The sequence below is a fragment of the Cyprinus carpio genome, chromosome A1, assembly GCF_018340385.1.
Source record: "Cyprinus carpio isolate SPL01 chromosome A1, ASM1834038v1, whole genome shotgun sequence".
NCBI classification, from domain to species: domain Eukaryota; kingdom Metazoa; phylum Chordata; class Actinopteri; order Cypriniformes; family Cyprinidae; genus Cyprinus; species Cyprinus carpio.
In genome coordinates this window covers 5367624-5385504 of record NC_056572.1, presented here as the reverse complement: position 1 = coordinate 5385504, position 17881 = coordinate 5367624, and the positions used below count along the sequence as shown (strand labels likewise).

The following is a 17881-nucleotide window of genomic DNA, read 5'->3' as shown; positions in this document are numbered from 1 at the left end:
AAACTATTTTTGTCCATAACTCATGCCTTTATGTTCACAAGGTTAGATTACTGCAACTCATTATATGTTGGCATAAATAAATCATTGCTTAACCGCTTACAGCTGGTCCAAAATGCTGCAGCGAGGCTTTTGACAGGTTCTCGTAAGAGAGATCATACTACTCCTGTTCTGAGTTCTTTACAATGGTTACTGATCCCCTATAGAATTAATTTTAAAATTTTGTTTTTTGTCTATAAATCATTGCATAGTAGGGCTCCACTGTACTTGGTGGAACTGATTAAGAAATATGAGCCAAAACAGTCTCTAAGGTCAGCTGACCAGCTGACCCATGATTCCTAGAACTAAACGGCGAAGTGGAGATTGAGCTTTTGTAGCGATAGCTCCAAAACTCTGGAATGAATTATAATTTTCTCTCAGATCAGCTCACATATTAAGTGTTTTTAAACACAAAAATTTCCTTGCATTAGCATTTAATGCGGTATAGACATTTCTCTGTATATTCAAATTGTGGAGTTTATTTCACTGTCATTTTATTGTGGTGTATGTTTTTGAGACTTATGTGTTTACTTATTGTACAGCACTTCAGTCAATGGTCTGTTGTGTAAAAGTGACCAATAAATAAATAAAAAGAAAAGAAAAGAAAGGCGAACAGGGAGAGGAAATAGGTCACACAAGTGCGGATAAGGCCAATGGTGGTGGAGTATGCAGAAGAACCATGGAGAACTCGCACCACACAAAGCAAACCAGGTACGTCACCAGGAAGCAGTATGTCCCTTTAAATCCCCTCACGTGTGCCATACTAGAAATTTCAAAAAAGAGGTCTGGTTAGTCATATTAAAACACCGATATCAAAATATATAATAATATATAGTAATTTGGTTGCGATATTGGCTTCTGCTAGATAAAATTATCTTTAAGCCATCTCTTGGTTTTGTCGAAATTTCAAGAATTAATTGTCATAGTCCTGATGTCTTTTAAGATTTCTTTTGGTTTTGTCTTGGTTTTGTGGATTTTTTGTCATAGTCCTGATAGCATTAGCAAGATTTGAAAATTACTGTTTGAAGAAGATTTGGCCACTGTTTCTCCTATTTGTTTTTTTTTTTTTTTTTTAATTTTTTGTTTTTTTTTTAATTGTGTGTGTTTTATTTGGACATTTTTCTTTGTACAATTTTTTATTTTTTTTTTAAATGTGTGTGAAATTCTCCGCTAATCCTTTACATTCCATAAAAATAAATACATGTACATTATAAAATTTAAGCCTATGCGATTAATATAGAATAATTATCCATTATCATTATTTAAATTAGCATAAAACCATGTAAATGTATTTACTTATGCTTTTCCTTAATAAGTCAATCTGGGTTGTGTGCTATTCTACGCTGCGTGCTCCAGTTTGGGAGTATTTATATACCTTATTATTGTACCCTCCTTAAATTATAGAATTTTTATTGCATTTGAAATAAACATAAAGTATTTACACTTATGTTCATGAAACATGGTCTAAATTGAATAAATAAAAACTGTTACGCCCCATAACAAATAAGCTTTCACCTGTTAAAATGAGTTAAAAATTAAATGAAACTATTAGCAACATTAAAAAATGTTTATATAATATATATAATATATATATAATAGCCCTATTTACCTGAAGAACAAGTAGATAATATAGATAGATAGAGCACACACAATATATTGCATCTCCTCGAGGGACATTTGATCAAAATATGTCCCTTGTTTCAGTGGCCATCACCCAAGAATCGAAAAATACTGCTGGTGCAAAAACATAAAGATTAAAGCCAAAGAAATGAATGCCCTTCGTGAGTAAGCTGACCTGGCTGACATTCTCCAGCATCTCAGACATGGCTATTTTCTTCTTTCTGTCAGGATTGAGTTTCCAATACATCGACATGGCTGCTCTCCTCACTGCCTGTTCGAATGTAGTTTCTGAGGATAGCCTTCTCACTTCCTGTGCATTCTCTGGTGTGATGCCAGCCAGTAGTGAATTAGAGAAGAATCCATTTGGGATTATTATGAACAATTTATAAATTACCATTAAAACAAATCTTCAGATTACATTGACATAATTTGCATTTAAAAGGGCATTCTCATAACTTCACTAGAGTTCCTTGTTTTCTTAACTTCCCCTCACCTTTCTTTTGGATCCAGCATTTCTGAAGCAGTTTGGCTGCATCCCTCTGACATTGTTTTGCTGCCTTCATGAACCATTACAGCTGTACGGTCATTTGTCTCTGTGTCTTTTTCTTCTGCCAGTTTAAGGCATTGTTTACCATACAGCAAACATTAACAATACACATTAAAATAATAAACCACAAGATGTTTTCATTCTGTCCTTTTCATGAGCTTTACATTTCTGAAATTTCTCAAATGACATTTATAAATACCCCAAAATCATAAATCTTGTGCATAATACTACATGAAATCTACATTGCCCATCAGCCCCTGCATCATTTTGACGAATATTAGGCATCTGGGATGCCTAATATCCCAGAGGCTCAAAGCCAGACTGAGTTTCATATAACCATATCTAATCTTAGCCCGAACGCTAAACCCTGATTATTAAACCATGGTAAGAGGTTTACAGTTTGCCTTTAACAACACAATAACAGATTAGTGCAAAATAATTAACAGAAAGTGAACTGTGCTGAGATCTCCATTCTCTGTAATGCTTTATTTACTTGAGGCTAATTTTAACAGAAAGTGATTTTTGATGAGATGTAAGTTGTATTTATTGATTTATTTTCTTGGGTCGTATTTTAATGTATGTCTCTACAGGATGTATGTCAACTGAGTCCAAATATGCAGACGCATTTGTTCTGACTGTGAGTGTATTTGTGAGAATATGTACATGCAGAAGCAATTGAGTTATACTGCCAGAAAACTGAAAATAGACACTCAAAGCCTTGCCAAAAAGGACACACTTTTAAGGTAGACAGAAACACTAGAATTTAATCTGTATATAATGAAGATTTTTTTTGTTTTAAATCTTATAGCTACATTATAAACACTTGTGTTATTATATAGGTAGAGGGAGGATTGATTCAGAGAGAGTGAATTCAATATAGTTTAAGTTCCAAATTCACAACCATAATGTTCAGTCAAGGCCTTTGAAGAAAGCAATCCAATTGCAGAACAAGATTCAGTCCACTTTTATATTTTACATAAGGTATGAGATATAATATCTTTGCTTGTTATTAGTTTATATGGTCATAATTAGTTATAAATTATATTTTTTCATAATAAATTGTCAACATTTTATAACCATTTTTACATTGCTGTATCATTTCATACTATGACAATATTCATAATTTTAATATTATTTCAAATATTACATATATGTTTTCATGCACTCACTCTGCTTTTTGCTCTAGGGTCTCCAGCTTCAGCTTTCTCCAGAAGCTCCTCAAAAGGTTGATCTTCATCCATATCATCTAGGAGAGTTACAGTCATAATTATGTTAGCACTGTCACAAAGTCTCTTCAATGAATCATGGTGAATCATGTGGTCCTAGTAGTTTGATCATAATTAATGTTGATTAAAGGAAACAGCAGCTTGAGTGTGCTTGTATCTAACAAGATATTTTAATTAACATATATAGATTCCTGCCAACTGGGTTGTTAACTTGATTCTTTGTCATTGATTTAATTTTATGGCCTCGATATAGTCAGTAGGTTCTTAATTGCACCTGAATGAATCTTCAGAGTTGATGTCTTCCATTACCTTCTGACGCTATTGGCCGAAACCAAGCCACAAAAGCAAAACCAGACCATGAGTAAATAAATATGCCTTATATTTTTGAATGAAGATGGGCTCCTCAGAAGCACATTGGTTTGTGATAAAAATAGGATTTATGCTCTTGGTGAAAATAAAGCTAGCACACACTAGCATGTGTCACTAGCCCGGACTGAATGTATATCAAGAAATTACAATTTAATATGGTACTATCAAAAATATCAAACATAATAAGGTCAAATTAAATTAGTATCTTGAGTTGTAGAAGGGGTGGATTTAGGTGGTTGGTCTGGGCTGCCAGAACTGGAGAGAGGCGGACCAGCCGTCTCAGTTTCTGGATTGGATCTGGTTGATGGAATAGGAGGGTTGAGATGTTTGTGAGTTACACTATTCTCCTTGAGAGTCTAAGGAGATGGTGATGGGTTGGCACTAAAGTCCATCTCACCTAAAAGATAGCAAACATAAAGTGCATAGACATAATGTCTACAGGGAGCACCAGTTTTTCTTCACTTATTCTCATTTATATGTTCTTTATGTGATATAATTATGTGTTCTTTAACAATTGGTTAACCTACTTCATAGCATGGTTTTGAAATCTAAACTGTACTACATACACCACGCAATTTTATAGAGTATACAGTGCATATATACCTTCCAGTGAAAAACTTGATTTCTAACTCATACATATGTATGCTTTCTAACACATTTAATTAACCTATATAAATAACCAAATTCATAACATGGTTTTGACATGTTAACTGTATTTTTGTATACATTTTAATAACCTACTACATATACCAAATAAATGTGTGTACACAATATGAACAATATGTTTTGACAGACTCAAGAGATTTGCAATTGTTAAAACCCACCTACCGCCAGAGAACGGAGCTTCCATTGGATAATTTATGTGCCAATCAAAGAAATCTGCTCTCTGATTGGATACAAATCGACCAGTGAATGGTATTGCTCAAAGGATTGTCATCATCGCACTTAATTTGGATTCGCATGACAAAACACATAAGTCTTGCATTGGCGAAAGAAAAGCGGGTAAACTTAGAATACAGCAAAATAATTTCGGTCCTTTTTCTTTATCATGATAAAATCATGAAGGAGTTGCAGTTGAATATTGTTCCAGTTGAATAAGCTGAATAATAATAGCTTTTTGCTCGCTCAGTGGTGTAGGCCTGCTCACAGAAGACGCAGTTTGCAGTGTTGTTGCGGGACGCTCGTGCAGTTCTGAAAAACAGCTCCATATGTTCATTATAACAATTTATACCCCGTGCTATTTGTGAGACAGAAGGAGACAGCATAGGAACCAACGCTAGACTGAACATTCCAGTAGTGCGCATTTTGATTCGTCTCAGTGACTCGAATCTTTTGAATCTATTCTGTTTACTAAAGATTCGTTCACTGAGTGGCAGGAACATGTTGTACTTGGTTCACCAAGTTCCATGCGTTTACCCAGACTGATAGTTTTATGCAAGTCGGTGCAGCTGACTGCAGTGTTTTTGCGCATCTTTCGGATGGTGGATGGCAGGCACTTCATTGCCCAAATACACAGAGTAAACAGAAAAAAACATTTGATATAGGACTAAATTAAAACAAGTAACTAAATTGGCTTTTACCAGTGTTGAAAGGTAACTGGATATGAGGATGCAATATTATTCGGACTAGCTCATAATAAAGCGCGTATTAGGCTATATCACTGCCCTCCTGTCTGGAAAGTAGATCGCAGCATCATTTGCATTATCAGTCTGCAAGCTGCGACCCTCGCATCCCCAGGCAAACCAAGGCTGACCTGGATTTCTGCACTGGCATCTCGTTACATCATTGTATTAGAGCATCGTTTCCGTCCTGTGAGTGATGTCGGACTGTAGGCGACAGTGGAACCGGGAGGATGAGCTCCCTGTGTACCTGGCTAAACCCATCTCGACTGGACCCAGCCAGCGTCACAAGTCTCACGGAATGTTCAGCTCCGTCGAGGGCGCGTATGATAGCAAGACTATCGATTTCGACCAGTACGCCGTAGGGAGGAAGGAGAACAGGAGCTCACGCAGCAGTAGCAGGGAACGCATTGTGGATGGGGATTTTGAAGCCTATGAGATCAGCGGCGGGACCTTCATCAGCTCCCCGGGTGAGAGAGACGACGGGCGTCCGGGTGTCGAAATTACGGATCAGACTGAAAAGGAATGTGGTTATCAAAACAACGGGAAGGTGGGCTTGAATTTTATGCTTGACGATACAGGAATTTTTCAGCGGATTTGAACCTTAAACAATGCAAGCACAAGGTTTTAATTTGCTTATAAAAGATAAACAACATAGATTTTATGTTAAGCATAAAATAAACACTGCATGGTAGGCTATTGGTTACTAATTTTATATAAAATAGGCTACGAAATTAAAAACCGTATGTATGGTAAAATGAGGTAAAGTAAGTTACCTTACTATATAGATGGGAAAAAATATAAAATTTAACATGAAATCCAGTGCTGTAGCCCTAATTGTACTATAGCCTAATAAGAAAACAAACAAACAAACAAAACAAATCAAACTTTAACGTATTGTAAAATGTGAAAATAAAAAACATATATCCTAGTTAACTGTAGGTTGCCTTTATGGTAATATATATTTATGTATATATATATATTATATATATATATATATATATATATATATATATATATATATATATATATATATATATATATTTATATATATATATATATATATATATATATATATATATATATATATATATATATAAAATCCAATAATGTATTTTTTCTATAATAAGAAAACAAACAACAAAAAACCTTAGATTTAGCTAAAGCAGTAAAAATTTCGAATTATCTACTTCATAGAGAGAAAAATGTAAAATGTTACATTAATGTTTTTCTAAGTAAAAAGTTACAAATTATGTTATAATTTATGGGCCATTCCCATTTCAGAGTTTCCCGTAGACCATCAAATTTTTCTTTCTTTTTTTCCACGCATAAATAGCATTTTCTGATATTTATTCAATGACTATAGCATTATTTTACTGTATTTTACATTGTTTTCACGTTTGTCTCTTCAACGATATTTTGGCCAGTTTTTTTATTAACTTTCGGATATAGTGTGACTTTTTATTGGCTTATTATTAAAAGTTAATTTCACAAACAGATAATATCAGCTCACTCAAATAGGTTGGTTTATACCCAGTTAACAAATTTATGAAAAAAGTAAGAACATTTAAAAAAAGAAAAAAAAAAAGAAAAAGTTTTCCAGGTTGTGGTAGGGGTTTGTTGGAATGTTCTAAAAGCGAGATAATTTCCTTTTTTAGTGGAACGCTATTTTAAGGTTAGCTATAACTACAACGTTTCTGCAACGTTTTCAACTTAATTTTTTTTATTAATTTAACATTATTGATAACCAATAATGCAAAAGTGTCTACTTTCCTTAATGTTAATAGAACGGTATTTATTATTTTTTTAGAATTTAGAAATTGGAATTTTGAAACGACCATTCAGACTTTAAATTAAATATAGCCTATCGTAGAAGAAAAGCAAATTTAACGAAACTATTAGTAAACCATTCTTAACCCATAACACCGACATTCTCGTCACCGATTTTCGCCCGTTCTCCCTCTCTCTGTTCCATGTGAGGGGGGCGCTCCAACAAACACAAATCACGTCTTCGAACAGGCGAACAGATACACACTCAGTACTCACATACACTCAAACACACACACACACACACACACACACACACACACACACACACACACACACACCCCTCGGGAGAGGCGCTCGCTTGTGCAGCACTAACGGAGCGCTAGCTCGTTAAGTTGGTTGGTGGCACAAAGAAGCGGATGACTGCTCATTTTTCATCTCCTCAAATTATAAAGGAGAGATGTCTGGGACGGGCTACCAAGGGAAGAAGAACATCCCGCATTTGACGGTAAGATACCGGCTGCGAGTCGACCCTGCTGCTACCCGGTAAATCCTGCGCATGGGGGAAAAGAGAAGGGATTAAATTCTTAGCAAGCCAACAAAGCAGAGGCCGCTTAGAAGAGCACTGAAATCAGCCGACGGAAAGTTGCTACAATGTGGCAAAGCCTCATTGCTACAATGCTGCTATATTGTGGCAAAGCCAGGCACACATCCCTGCTGTGCATCAAGCGACGAATGCTCCAATTGCATTTAAAATAGATACGGGAATAAATAATAAATCAATGCATGAATACAGTAGCTTTGATTGGCGCGTTTCATTTGACCAAAGGCGAGTGCATCCGTGGCGGACGAGACGCAACAGTGTCTGTCGCCAAGAGCAGAAATTTGAATAAAGAGACTTTTTAAATGCCAGTGTACACATTAAGACAAAGAACAGGAGGAATATGTTCCCTATGTGCTGTATTTTTGCGTGTAGTTATGAGTAATGGATTAGAACGATCCTAATCCTTGATCTGTGTCTGGTTGACATCTAGGGATAGCGCATATATTGAGGTTTTTTTATTTGAATATGCAGCCTAAACCAGCTGAGGAAAGCGCCGTGGTACAGTATGTGCCTTCCTGACAACTGGATGATGTGAGGTTACCATGGGAACCTAACATCTTTCCACATTACCACATGTGCTCTTCTCTGTTCATAGAACCCCACCCATTCACAGAGTGTGAGGCTGAAACTGTGCAGAAGGCTCTTTTATCAGTGGTTGTAAGAGCACTTCACTGAATTGTAAATATAGTAGGTAAAATAAGGTTGAAACTGGTGTTGGAATCACTTATTTTCTTGCTCTCTCTCTTTCTCTTTCTCGTCCTCAGAATGAACGGCTGGTGATTAAAGGTGGAAGAGTGGTTAATGATGATCAGTCACAATATGCTGACGTTTATGTTGAAGATGGAATTATTAAGTAAGACATCATGCACAAGCAAATGCACAATTTTTCCAAAGCACAATGCACTTTTTCATTAGCAATTGCATATCGTTAATATAAATATGAATGATGCATGCATGAAACCTGCTCATCGATCACAGTCACATATAAAAAAAATCTTAAATGGCTCTATGCAGCATCTTATAAAATATATAAATTTATCTTAATGGTGGTGGGATGTTATTTTAAGGTTAGCACAATGTATCTGAAACTTAATTTTATTAACAACTCACCATCCTAAAAATGTTAATATGAGACATTCCAATAATGTAAAAATGTCTAGTTTGCTGAATGTTAAAGGAATATTATTTTCAAAGAATTAATTAATAATTAGAAATCAGAAATAATTGTGTGTTTAGTACATAGTATTACTTTAGTAACATTGGTTTTTTTTATACTGTATTTATATATATATATATATATATATATATATCAGTATATGTTGACATTTATGTTGATTTAATTAAGATTGACTTAATATTATGCACAAGCAAGTGAACATATTATTTTTCAAAGCACAGTGCAATTTTTCACTAGCAATGGCATATCATTAATATGAATATCAATGATACATGAAAAAAATAATTGATATATATACCTTATGATTGGAGTTTTGAGACTTTCTGATTCCAAGGACCCCCAAATATCATGATTGCCAGGGACCCTTTTATAAATGCAGCTATATGTTTTCTTGCACAAATAACCATTAATACTGATTAGATAATTAGTTTGAAGTAAAAAATAAAAAAAAAGGTTAAAAAAATAAAATAAAATAAAATAAAACTGTGTCTTGTCAGTAGAATGTAATAATGTGTAATTGCATTGTATTTCATAACATAGTTTATTTGGCAAAATATGACATTCTCCTGTGGCATCAGGCCTTAAAAATCTCTTTATAACTCTTTATGATGTTTTAATTAAAAACCTACATTTTAATCTTTTGTGTAATATAGTACATTTGTAGTATGTATTTGGTCCCATGAATATTTTTTCCTTCCTTGGCCCTCTCTGCGCTTTATTGAACCCTCTCTCTCTCCTACAGACAGGTTGGGGAGAACCTGATTGTGCCGGGAGGAGTGAAGGTGATTGAGGCTAATGGGTGTATGGTGATTCCTGGAGGTATTGATGTGAACACCTGTCTTCATAAGCCTTACCTAGGCACTCCACCTGTGGATGACTTCTACCAGGGCACCAAAGCTGCTCTGGCAGGAGGAACTACTATGATCAGTAAGTCTGGAGGAATTGTTATTCAAAAAAATAAAAGTTTAGGAAGTTTTTTCTAAAAAAAAAAAAAGGACATAAAATTACATTTGATCTCAAGATTGTCTCATTTGGGCAAAGATTCAAGTATGCAACCTTATTTTACCTACTATATTTGCAAGTATGTTGAATATTTAGGATGCAGTGCCAGCTTCCCTAGCAAGGAGGACAAATAGGCTGGACTAGGACTCACTTGCATCTCCCTTCGAGAGCAAAGCAGTGTCCCAAATATGTCTGTTGTTGCTACAAGGACGTGCCCTAGGAATGCATTTCCTGCATGTCAGCTACAGTCAGATTTTGTTTCTTCTAGTAGTCTGAGACAATAGGTTTTTATGGTTACAGTAGTTAATTTTCTTTAAACAATGAATCAGAACTATTAGCTGTTGTGAGTGACATAATTTCCACCCACAAAGAGTGAAAGGAGTTTTTGTGCATGTGAAAAAGTCTTTGAGGAACACACAGAGATTAATGAGTAATCAAAGACTAAAGCAGCATGCAAACTAACAGCATCTTCAATAGAAAATAATAGAAATGACTTAACAGAGTCTTCAAAAACCAACCAAAAAAACTCAAAACCAGTTTGAGCAGAATCCGACATCTTCTATTTCAGTTGACCATGTGACTCCACAGCCTGGTGAGAGTCTATTAGAGGCCTTTGAGAAGTGGCAGGAAGTGGCTGATAAGAAGTCCTGCTGTGATTATTCACTTCATTTGGATATCCCACATTGGCATGAAGGTGTGAAGGAGGAGCTGGAACAACTGGTACAGGAAAAAGGTGAACACATATTTAAATTTGTAATCACATATTTGAAATTCACTTGAAGTGCTAATGGTTAATACACTTATTGCTCAAACGTTTGGGGTCAGTGAGTAAATAAAAAAATAATAATACTTGTATTCAGTAAGGACACATTAAACTAGCCGAAGTGTCAGTAAAGCCATTTATAAAGTTATACAAATTATTTACATTTAGTCATTTAGCAGACACTTTTATCCAAAGCGACTTACAAATGGAAGCAATCAAAATCAACAAGAGAGCAATGATATGCAAGTGCTATAACAAGTCTCAGTTAGCTTAATGCAGTACACGTAGCAAGGGTTCTTTTGAACTTTTTATTTATCAAAGAGTCCTGAAAAATGTATCAGTTGTTTCTGGAAAAAACATTAAGCAGTACAACTGTTTTCAACATTGATATGATAATAATGTTTCTTGAGCACCAAATCAGCATATTAGAATGCTTTCTGAAGGATCATGTGACATTGAAGACTGGAGTGATGGCTGCTGAAAATTCAGCTTTGCCATCACAGAAATAAATTGCATTTTAAATTCTATTGAAAATGGAAAACAGTTATTTTAATTTGTATGTCACAATATTACAGTTTTACTATATTTTTGATCAAATAAATGCAGCATTGGTGAGCAGAAGAGACTTCTTTCAAAAACATGAAAAATCATACCGAACCCAAACTTTTTAATAGTAGTTTATATATACAGAAAAGCTAACTAAGACTGAGTGAAGGTCAGTAAAATAATCAATGGATTAAGAGTCATTGAAAATTTTACCAATCCCAAACTTTTGAACGGTACTGTATATCTTTGGAAATACATGTTAATGTTCTCTTCTTTCGGCAGGAATCAACTCTTTCCAAGTGTACATGGCTTACAAAGGGTTATTTCAAATGCCTGACTCTCAGGTTAGTTGATGTTGCCATTTGCAACATTGCAATCTACTGTATGCTTCCATCTATAGAAAGTTCTGTACTATAATATCATAAAATCTGATCTCTCTTTCTCCCCTATAGTTGTATGAAGCATTCTCATTCCTTAAGGAGCTGGGGGCAGTGGTTCTGGTTCATGCAGAGAATGGAGACCTGATAGCACAGGTTGACTAATGAGCAAATGCCATACAGTATTCCAAAATATTTAGGTGCCATTTACTGTTTTTTCATGTTCACAAAATTTGTGTTCAAGAACAAAGCAAAATCTTGGGAATGGGTATCACCGGTCCAGAGGGCCACCCACTGAGCCGTCCAGAGGAGGTGGGATCAATAAACAAACTGGCGAATTAATTACAAGTTTAACTGAGTAACTGTTTCTCTGGCCACTTTCAATGGCGTGAGGTGTCCTGATGTAATTGGTTGTCTGTTTCACAGCTGGAGGCAGAGGCTGTTTTCCGTGCCATCACCCTTGGCAACCGAGTCAACTGCCCTGTCTACATCACCAAAGTGATGAGTAAAAGTGCAGCTGATACTGTGGCCACTGCACGGAAGAAAGGTGATTACAAATTGTGAAATATTGTTGAATGCTGAGTTAATATTTTAATATTTTTTAAAGAAGCCTCATATGTTCACCCAGGCTGCATATACTTAATCAAAAATACAGTAAAAACAGTAAAATTGTGAAATATTATTATTATTATTCTATTTTAATATATTCTTAATATATAATTTATTGCTGTGATGGTAAAGCTGAATATTCTGCGTCATTACTTCAGTCTTCAGTCTCACATGATCAAAAATCATTCTAATATGATTTGCAGCTCAAGAATATTTTTTTTTTAATTAGCAATGTATGTTCTTATATTATTAATAATGATTTTTTTTAGCATTCTAGAAAGTTGAGAATAACATAATTTATTTTATTAAATTTTTTAATGTAAGTCTTTACTGTTACTTTTGGACAATTTAATGCATTCTTGCTGAAAAAAAGTATTAACTTCTTTAAAAAAAAAAATCTTACTGACCTTAAACTTTTGAATGGTAGTATACATTTTTTTTAAATTAATCCATAAATTTGTACGGATTCTTTTCATTGCACTGGCTTTAGGCTCTGTTGTTTTTGGGGAGCCAATCACAGCCAGCTTGGCAACAGATGGATCACACTATTGGAGCAAAAACTGGGCAAAAGCAGCAGCCTATGTGACCTCTCCACCCCTCAGCCCTGACCCGACGACACCTGACCACCTTCACTCTCTACTGTCCTGGTAAGAAATGTTGAGTTATTTCTACATTTTTAGACATCTGTGACATTGGCATCATTCGTGTAGATGCAGTGTAACAGTGGAGACTTTGGGAAAGTGGCACTATCTACCCATTTTTTATCTACTCTCTCAATTACTTTGGCTCTCTGCTACGCCCAGACCACAGACACACCTTTTCCTGGCCCCATTTCTAAAAATAGATCAGGCTTTCATCTCATGTTGCCATGGTTACAGAGCACCCTCGTCCTCTCTCCCCCCACACACAAACAAACACACACACACACACACACACACACACACACACACACACACACACACACACACACACACACACACACACACACACACACACACACACACACACACACACACACACACACACACATAACTTGTAGATCTGCATGCTGTTAGAGTATGAGAGAGATGTCATTATGTTGACATCCACAGCCACACATACTTCGACATGCACACACACACTCACAGGCATAGGGATTTACACACACACACACACACACTGTCGCACAGAGGCAGACTGACACAGCTGGAGAGAGGACATTTATTTTTAGCTTAGATACATTAGATGGGTCCAAAGGATGAGAGGAAATTCTAGAAAAAGATCAAAGATCAAGTATTAGATTATATGCATTACGTGAAGACAAATAACAGTCACACATATCCATAAGGATTATAGATGCATACATCCATTTGGATTGCACATATTTAATTGAAGCTGACAAATTCAGTTGGGCCTGGTTGTATGGTTAACCCACATGAAGAAACCATTTCAGTTTCACAGAAACCACTGTACACTGATGAAAGTCACATGATGAATCAAAGCTCATCACAAGTATTTACCTCATTACAAAGCTGACGAGGTAAATACTAATATGTAAAATGTTCACAGTGTCATTCAAACAAATACTAAACACCATCATGGCAACATGCATGACACTAAAATAATGTAATAAACACTAATTTAATGTTTAATGCCTCTAATGCCTCAGACTTTTGAACAGTGTACAGTTCTATGACACATTATGCAACTCATAAAGAAAAGTAAGATCACACAGAACATCACAGCTAGCTCTATAGGGCAGATCATGTTCTGTTTGGAGCTGCTACACCTGTAGTTACATTTCTCTTAATCTTCTATCTTCAGTGGGGATCTGCAGGTCGTGGGTAGTGGACATTGTGCTTATAGCACCTCTCAAAAGGCCATAGGGAAGGACAACTTTACTCTTATACCAGAGGGAACCAATGGAGTGGAGGAGAGAATGGGTTTCGTTTGGGACAAAGCTGTGGTAAGTGCATCTGCATGTATGCTTATATGGACTGAGGTACAAGTTACCACTCAATTTGTTCCCTACAGGCTATGGGGAAGATGGATGAAAACCAGTTTGTTGCAGTTACAAGCACTAATGCAGCCAAAATCTTCAACCTGTACCCTCGTAAGGGTCGGATAGCAGTGGGTTCAGATGCTGACATTGTTATCTGGGACCCTGACAAGATCAAGACCATCACAGCCAAAGCACAGCAGTCGGTGAGGATTACAAAGCTCTGCAAGATACTCTGGGTGGCTGTTATTTAGTTATACATACATTTAATACTGCATTTATACATCTGTAATAGGTTGTTGAATTGTTCTGATCTTTTTCTAAAAAAAATAATACATTTGCAAAACTACATTTTTCCTAAATCTTAAAAGCTTTCAAAATTTTAATGGTGATTTTGTTTATACTTGAAAAAACACTGGAAAATTGGTTTTCTTCTAGTAGTACATCTCTCTTCTTCTATTTCTAGGCTCTGGAGTATAATATTTTTGAGGGGATGGAGTGTCACGGTGGTCCAGTGTATGTGGTCAGTCAGGGTAGGATTGTGTTTGAGGAAGGGAAGCTCCAGGTTCAGCAGGGGACTGGACGTTTCATCTCCCGCAAACCCTTCCCTGACGTCGCCTACCAGCGCATTAAGTACCGCAACAAGGTATGACTCTTAATCCACTGATTATTTTACTGACCTCCACTCAGTCTTAGTAAGCTTTTCTGTATAAATAAATTACTATTAAAAAGTTTGGGTTCGGTATGATTTTCTCTTATGCTCACCAAGGCTGCATTTATTTGATCCAAAACACTGTAAAAATAGTAAAATTTTCTGTTTTAATATACTTTCAAATGTAATTTAGCCTGTGATGGCAAAGCTGAATTTTCAGCATCATTTGGCCAGTCTTCAGTGTCACATGATCCTGCAGAAATCATTTTTAATATGGTGATAATGTTCTTTAAGAAACATTTTTTATTATTAATATCAATTTTGAAAACCATTGTGCTGCTTCATATTTTTGTGGAAACAGTGATACGTTTTATTTTCAGGATTTTTGCTAAATAGGAAGTTCAAAAGAACAGCATTTATTTGAAACAGAAATCATATTATAAATGTCTTTATGGACTTTTAATCAATTTAATGCATTCTTGCTAAATAAAAGTATACATTTCTTTGTTTTTTTTAATCAATGTAGTAGCATATTGGCTCAGTATTTGCATTCTAAGCATTCATCTGATAAATGATAATGTCATAATGAACTAGATGTGTTGTGATATGGTGTAAAGACTGTTATAAAAAAAAGCACCTGTCCTGTAACTGTTTTTGGCAGATGATGTGCAAGCAGGGAGTTTCTCGTGGGATGTATGATGGTCCAGTATATGATGTCCCAGCAACACCCAAATACATAACCCCAGCACCCTCCGCCAAGACCTCGCCCACTACACACCAGCCTCCACCAATCAGAAACTTGCATCAGTCTAACTTCAGCCTATCAGGTAAGATGGGATCAGACTATTAGAACGTAATATATTCCCTAAGAAAATAATATTCAGGAATTCCTTTGAATAATGTATCATGTTATTAGTATTTTACAGCAAGTATATTTTTATGATTATTTCAATACTATTAGGGGCTCAAATCGACGACAACATTCCTCGGCGCTCTGGCCACCGCATTGTAGCACCCCCTGGTGGTCGTTCCAACATCACCAGCCTTGGTTAAGCCTCTGCAGCTCCCATGTGATTTTGAGAGAGAGAGAGAGAGAGTGTTTGTGTGAGTGTGTGTGTGTGTGTGTGTGTGTGTGTGTGTGCGTGTGTATTATTATAGTTCTATCTGTTGACAAATCATCAGTATTCTCCTCTCATAGGGCCATGCTATTAACAGATTTTTGTGAAACGCATGCATGTCAAAATATCACTGTACCTTACCTGTGCAGTAAATGTCCCATCCACAGTGAATATTACTGTGTGCATTGTGCACACTAGTCTCACTACTAAAACATACCTATATAAATATCTATAGATAGCTAGACAATCACTAGAAAATACTTTATATCTGTAACAAATTTTAGAAAATGTAGCATTTAAACAATGCTAATATAACTACTCAGATTTTTGAGTTATTATACCCTTATTCTGCTGATGTGACCCAAGTGTTTGTGACAATGTTGAAAACGTCCTACTTTGAAGCCCTGTGAAACCAGTCACTGGTCATTCCAAAAACAAAAAATGGTGCTCCTCATGCTGGACAATTTACAGAACTAAAGATAACTTATGTTAGTGATGATAAGGGACAAGTGCTAGAATGCAGGTCTGAGATCAGTTTTGGCATAGATGTACCACTAATAAGTACATTTTAATGCTGAGTGACGACCTGCTCTCACAAGCACTCTCATGTTCTCTGTGCAATGAAATGTTTTTAATTCTGTGTTATCAGTCTGTTTGTGGTTAAGAATGGGGGTGGATTGCATGATCTCACTTTTAGATGTTGGTGTTATTCACATCTGACCTTTTGATTCTTATTCTCTCTTTATACTTTAAGGATAATTTTATCTAATTAAAATGTGCTTTACAAGAAAACTTTGTTATATCACTTTTTGTTTTAATTCTGCATTTAGTAAAATGGCTTCATTGCATTTTAGCTCCTCCATGCTCTTGACTGAGTAGATTTTGCTTATTACAAAATAAGATGTTGACTAGAGATGGTTTTCATATTACCTCAGTAGCACAAATGCAAAATCAAAGAATGCAATTATATGCAAGCTGCAAGATTTGTTTATTTGTCTGCAACACCCTCATATGTGACACAAGATGCATTCAGAAAGAGCTGAAGATTTTTAATTTCATCTGCCTGTTTTTTTCCTTCTATTGTGAGATTTTTACAGTATTGCTCCACACTAGCCTAGTCACTGTGTACGATAAAAGTCTTAATACTAAACTTCCACTGGATAAATGGTAATCGCTCTTGTTTTGGACCAATACAAGGGCAATTCCAAGCCTGCTGTGTTATTTCCCATACCCCATTGTGATTGCCTATGGTATATATAGTGTTTATGAACAATGCCATTTTTGTTTTTGTAGGCTGATATCCACTAATGCACTTAGCGACTGTTGACAATGATGTTCACTTTGCTATGCTGAAATAAAGTTCATAAATTGATGTCACTGTTTGTTTCACTTGTGTGAGATTGCCTTTTTCTGAATTAACCATATCTGACAGACATGAACAAAGAAACCTGGGGTTGATTTATTTCTCACAATATTTTGTATTTTAGTCAGTTTCTGGAGACACGTCTTGCCAACAAATAAATATTGAAAATTTCACCAGTACTGTCCAGAAAATAAAAATGCAACTTCACCACCTGTAAAAACAAAGCTTGCTTGGATGGAGACAGACAGAGCAAAAGTCACATCTGGAAAAAAAAATAAAAATAAAATAATAAAATGGATAAAAAGATGAAAAAAGACAAAGACTAAAGACAACCAAGTGAGATTCTAATGAAGATACAAAAAAATAAGCAAACAGTATTCCACCACCTGCAAAGCGAAAAAAAAAAAAGGATTGTGTTGCAGAGGGACTATTTGCGGTGTAGGCCGGGGTGAAACCCGGAATGTTTGTTTTTTATTTTGCTTCCCCCCGGTCCTAGTTAAGTTGTTGC

General features: G+C 35.6%; 1 protein-coding gene across 3 annotated transcripts; it reads left to right on the top strand.

Annotated features, from left to right (window-relative positions):
- Positions 1 to 5168: 5168 nt before the first annotated feature.
- On the top strand, positions 5169 to 17382 carry LOC109068102 (dihydropyrimidinase-related protein 1-like). 3 transcript variants are annotated; one of them, XM_042722521.1, is made up of 15 exons: positions 5790 to 5967; positions 8384 to 8445; positions 8553 to 8641; positions 9708 to 9892; positions 10536 to 10700; positions 11559 to 11620; positions 11729 to 11810; positions 11898 to 11965; positions 12080 to 12200; positions 12753 to 12909; positions 14066 to 14207; positions 14276 to 14446; positions 14707 to 14886; positions 15554 to 15719; positions 15854 to 17382. In XM_042722521.1, exons 1-15 carry the CDS (start codon positions 5943 to 5945, stop codon positions 15943 to 15945), a joined length of 1767 nt encoding a protein of 588 aa, XP_042578455.1. In that variant the 5' UTR covers positions 5790 to 5942; the 3' UTR covers positions 15946 to 17382. The 3 variants fall into 3 exon arrangements, with proteins under 3 accessions (XP_042578412.1, XP_042578455.1, XP_042578516.1); XM_042722478.1 differs by lacking the exon at positions 8384 to 8445 and having other exon boundaries at positions 5169 to 5967; XM_042722582.1 differs by lacking the exons at positions 5790 to 5967; positions 8384 to 8445 and adding an exon at positions 6799 to 7692.
- Positions 17383 to 17881: the final 499 nt, after the last annotated feature.

What these genes read in the sequence shown, in the direction of transcription:
- LOC109068102 (XM_042722478.1), top strand. Translation starts at nt 5,617, where the DNA reads ATGTCGGACTGTAGGCGACAGTGGAACCGGGAGGATGAGCTCCCTGTG. An exon ending in TGGAGACCTGATAGCACAGG is followed by an intron (nt 11,811 to 11,897) that starts TTGACTAATGAG and finishes TTTGTGTTCAAG; the next exon opens with AACAAAGCAAAATCTTGGGA. An exon ending in GCATTAAGTACCGCAACAAG is followed by an intron (nt 14,887 to 15,553) that starts GTATGACTCTTA and finishes TGTTTTTGGCAG; the next exon opens with ATGATGTGCAAGCAGGGAGT.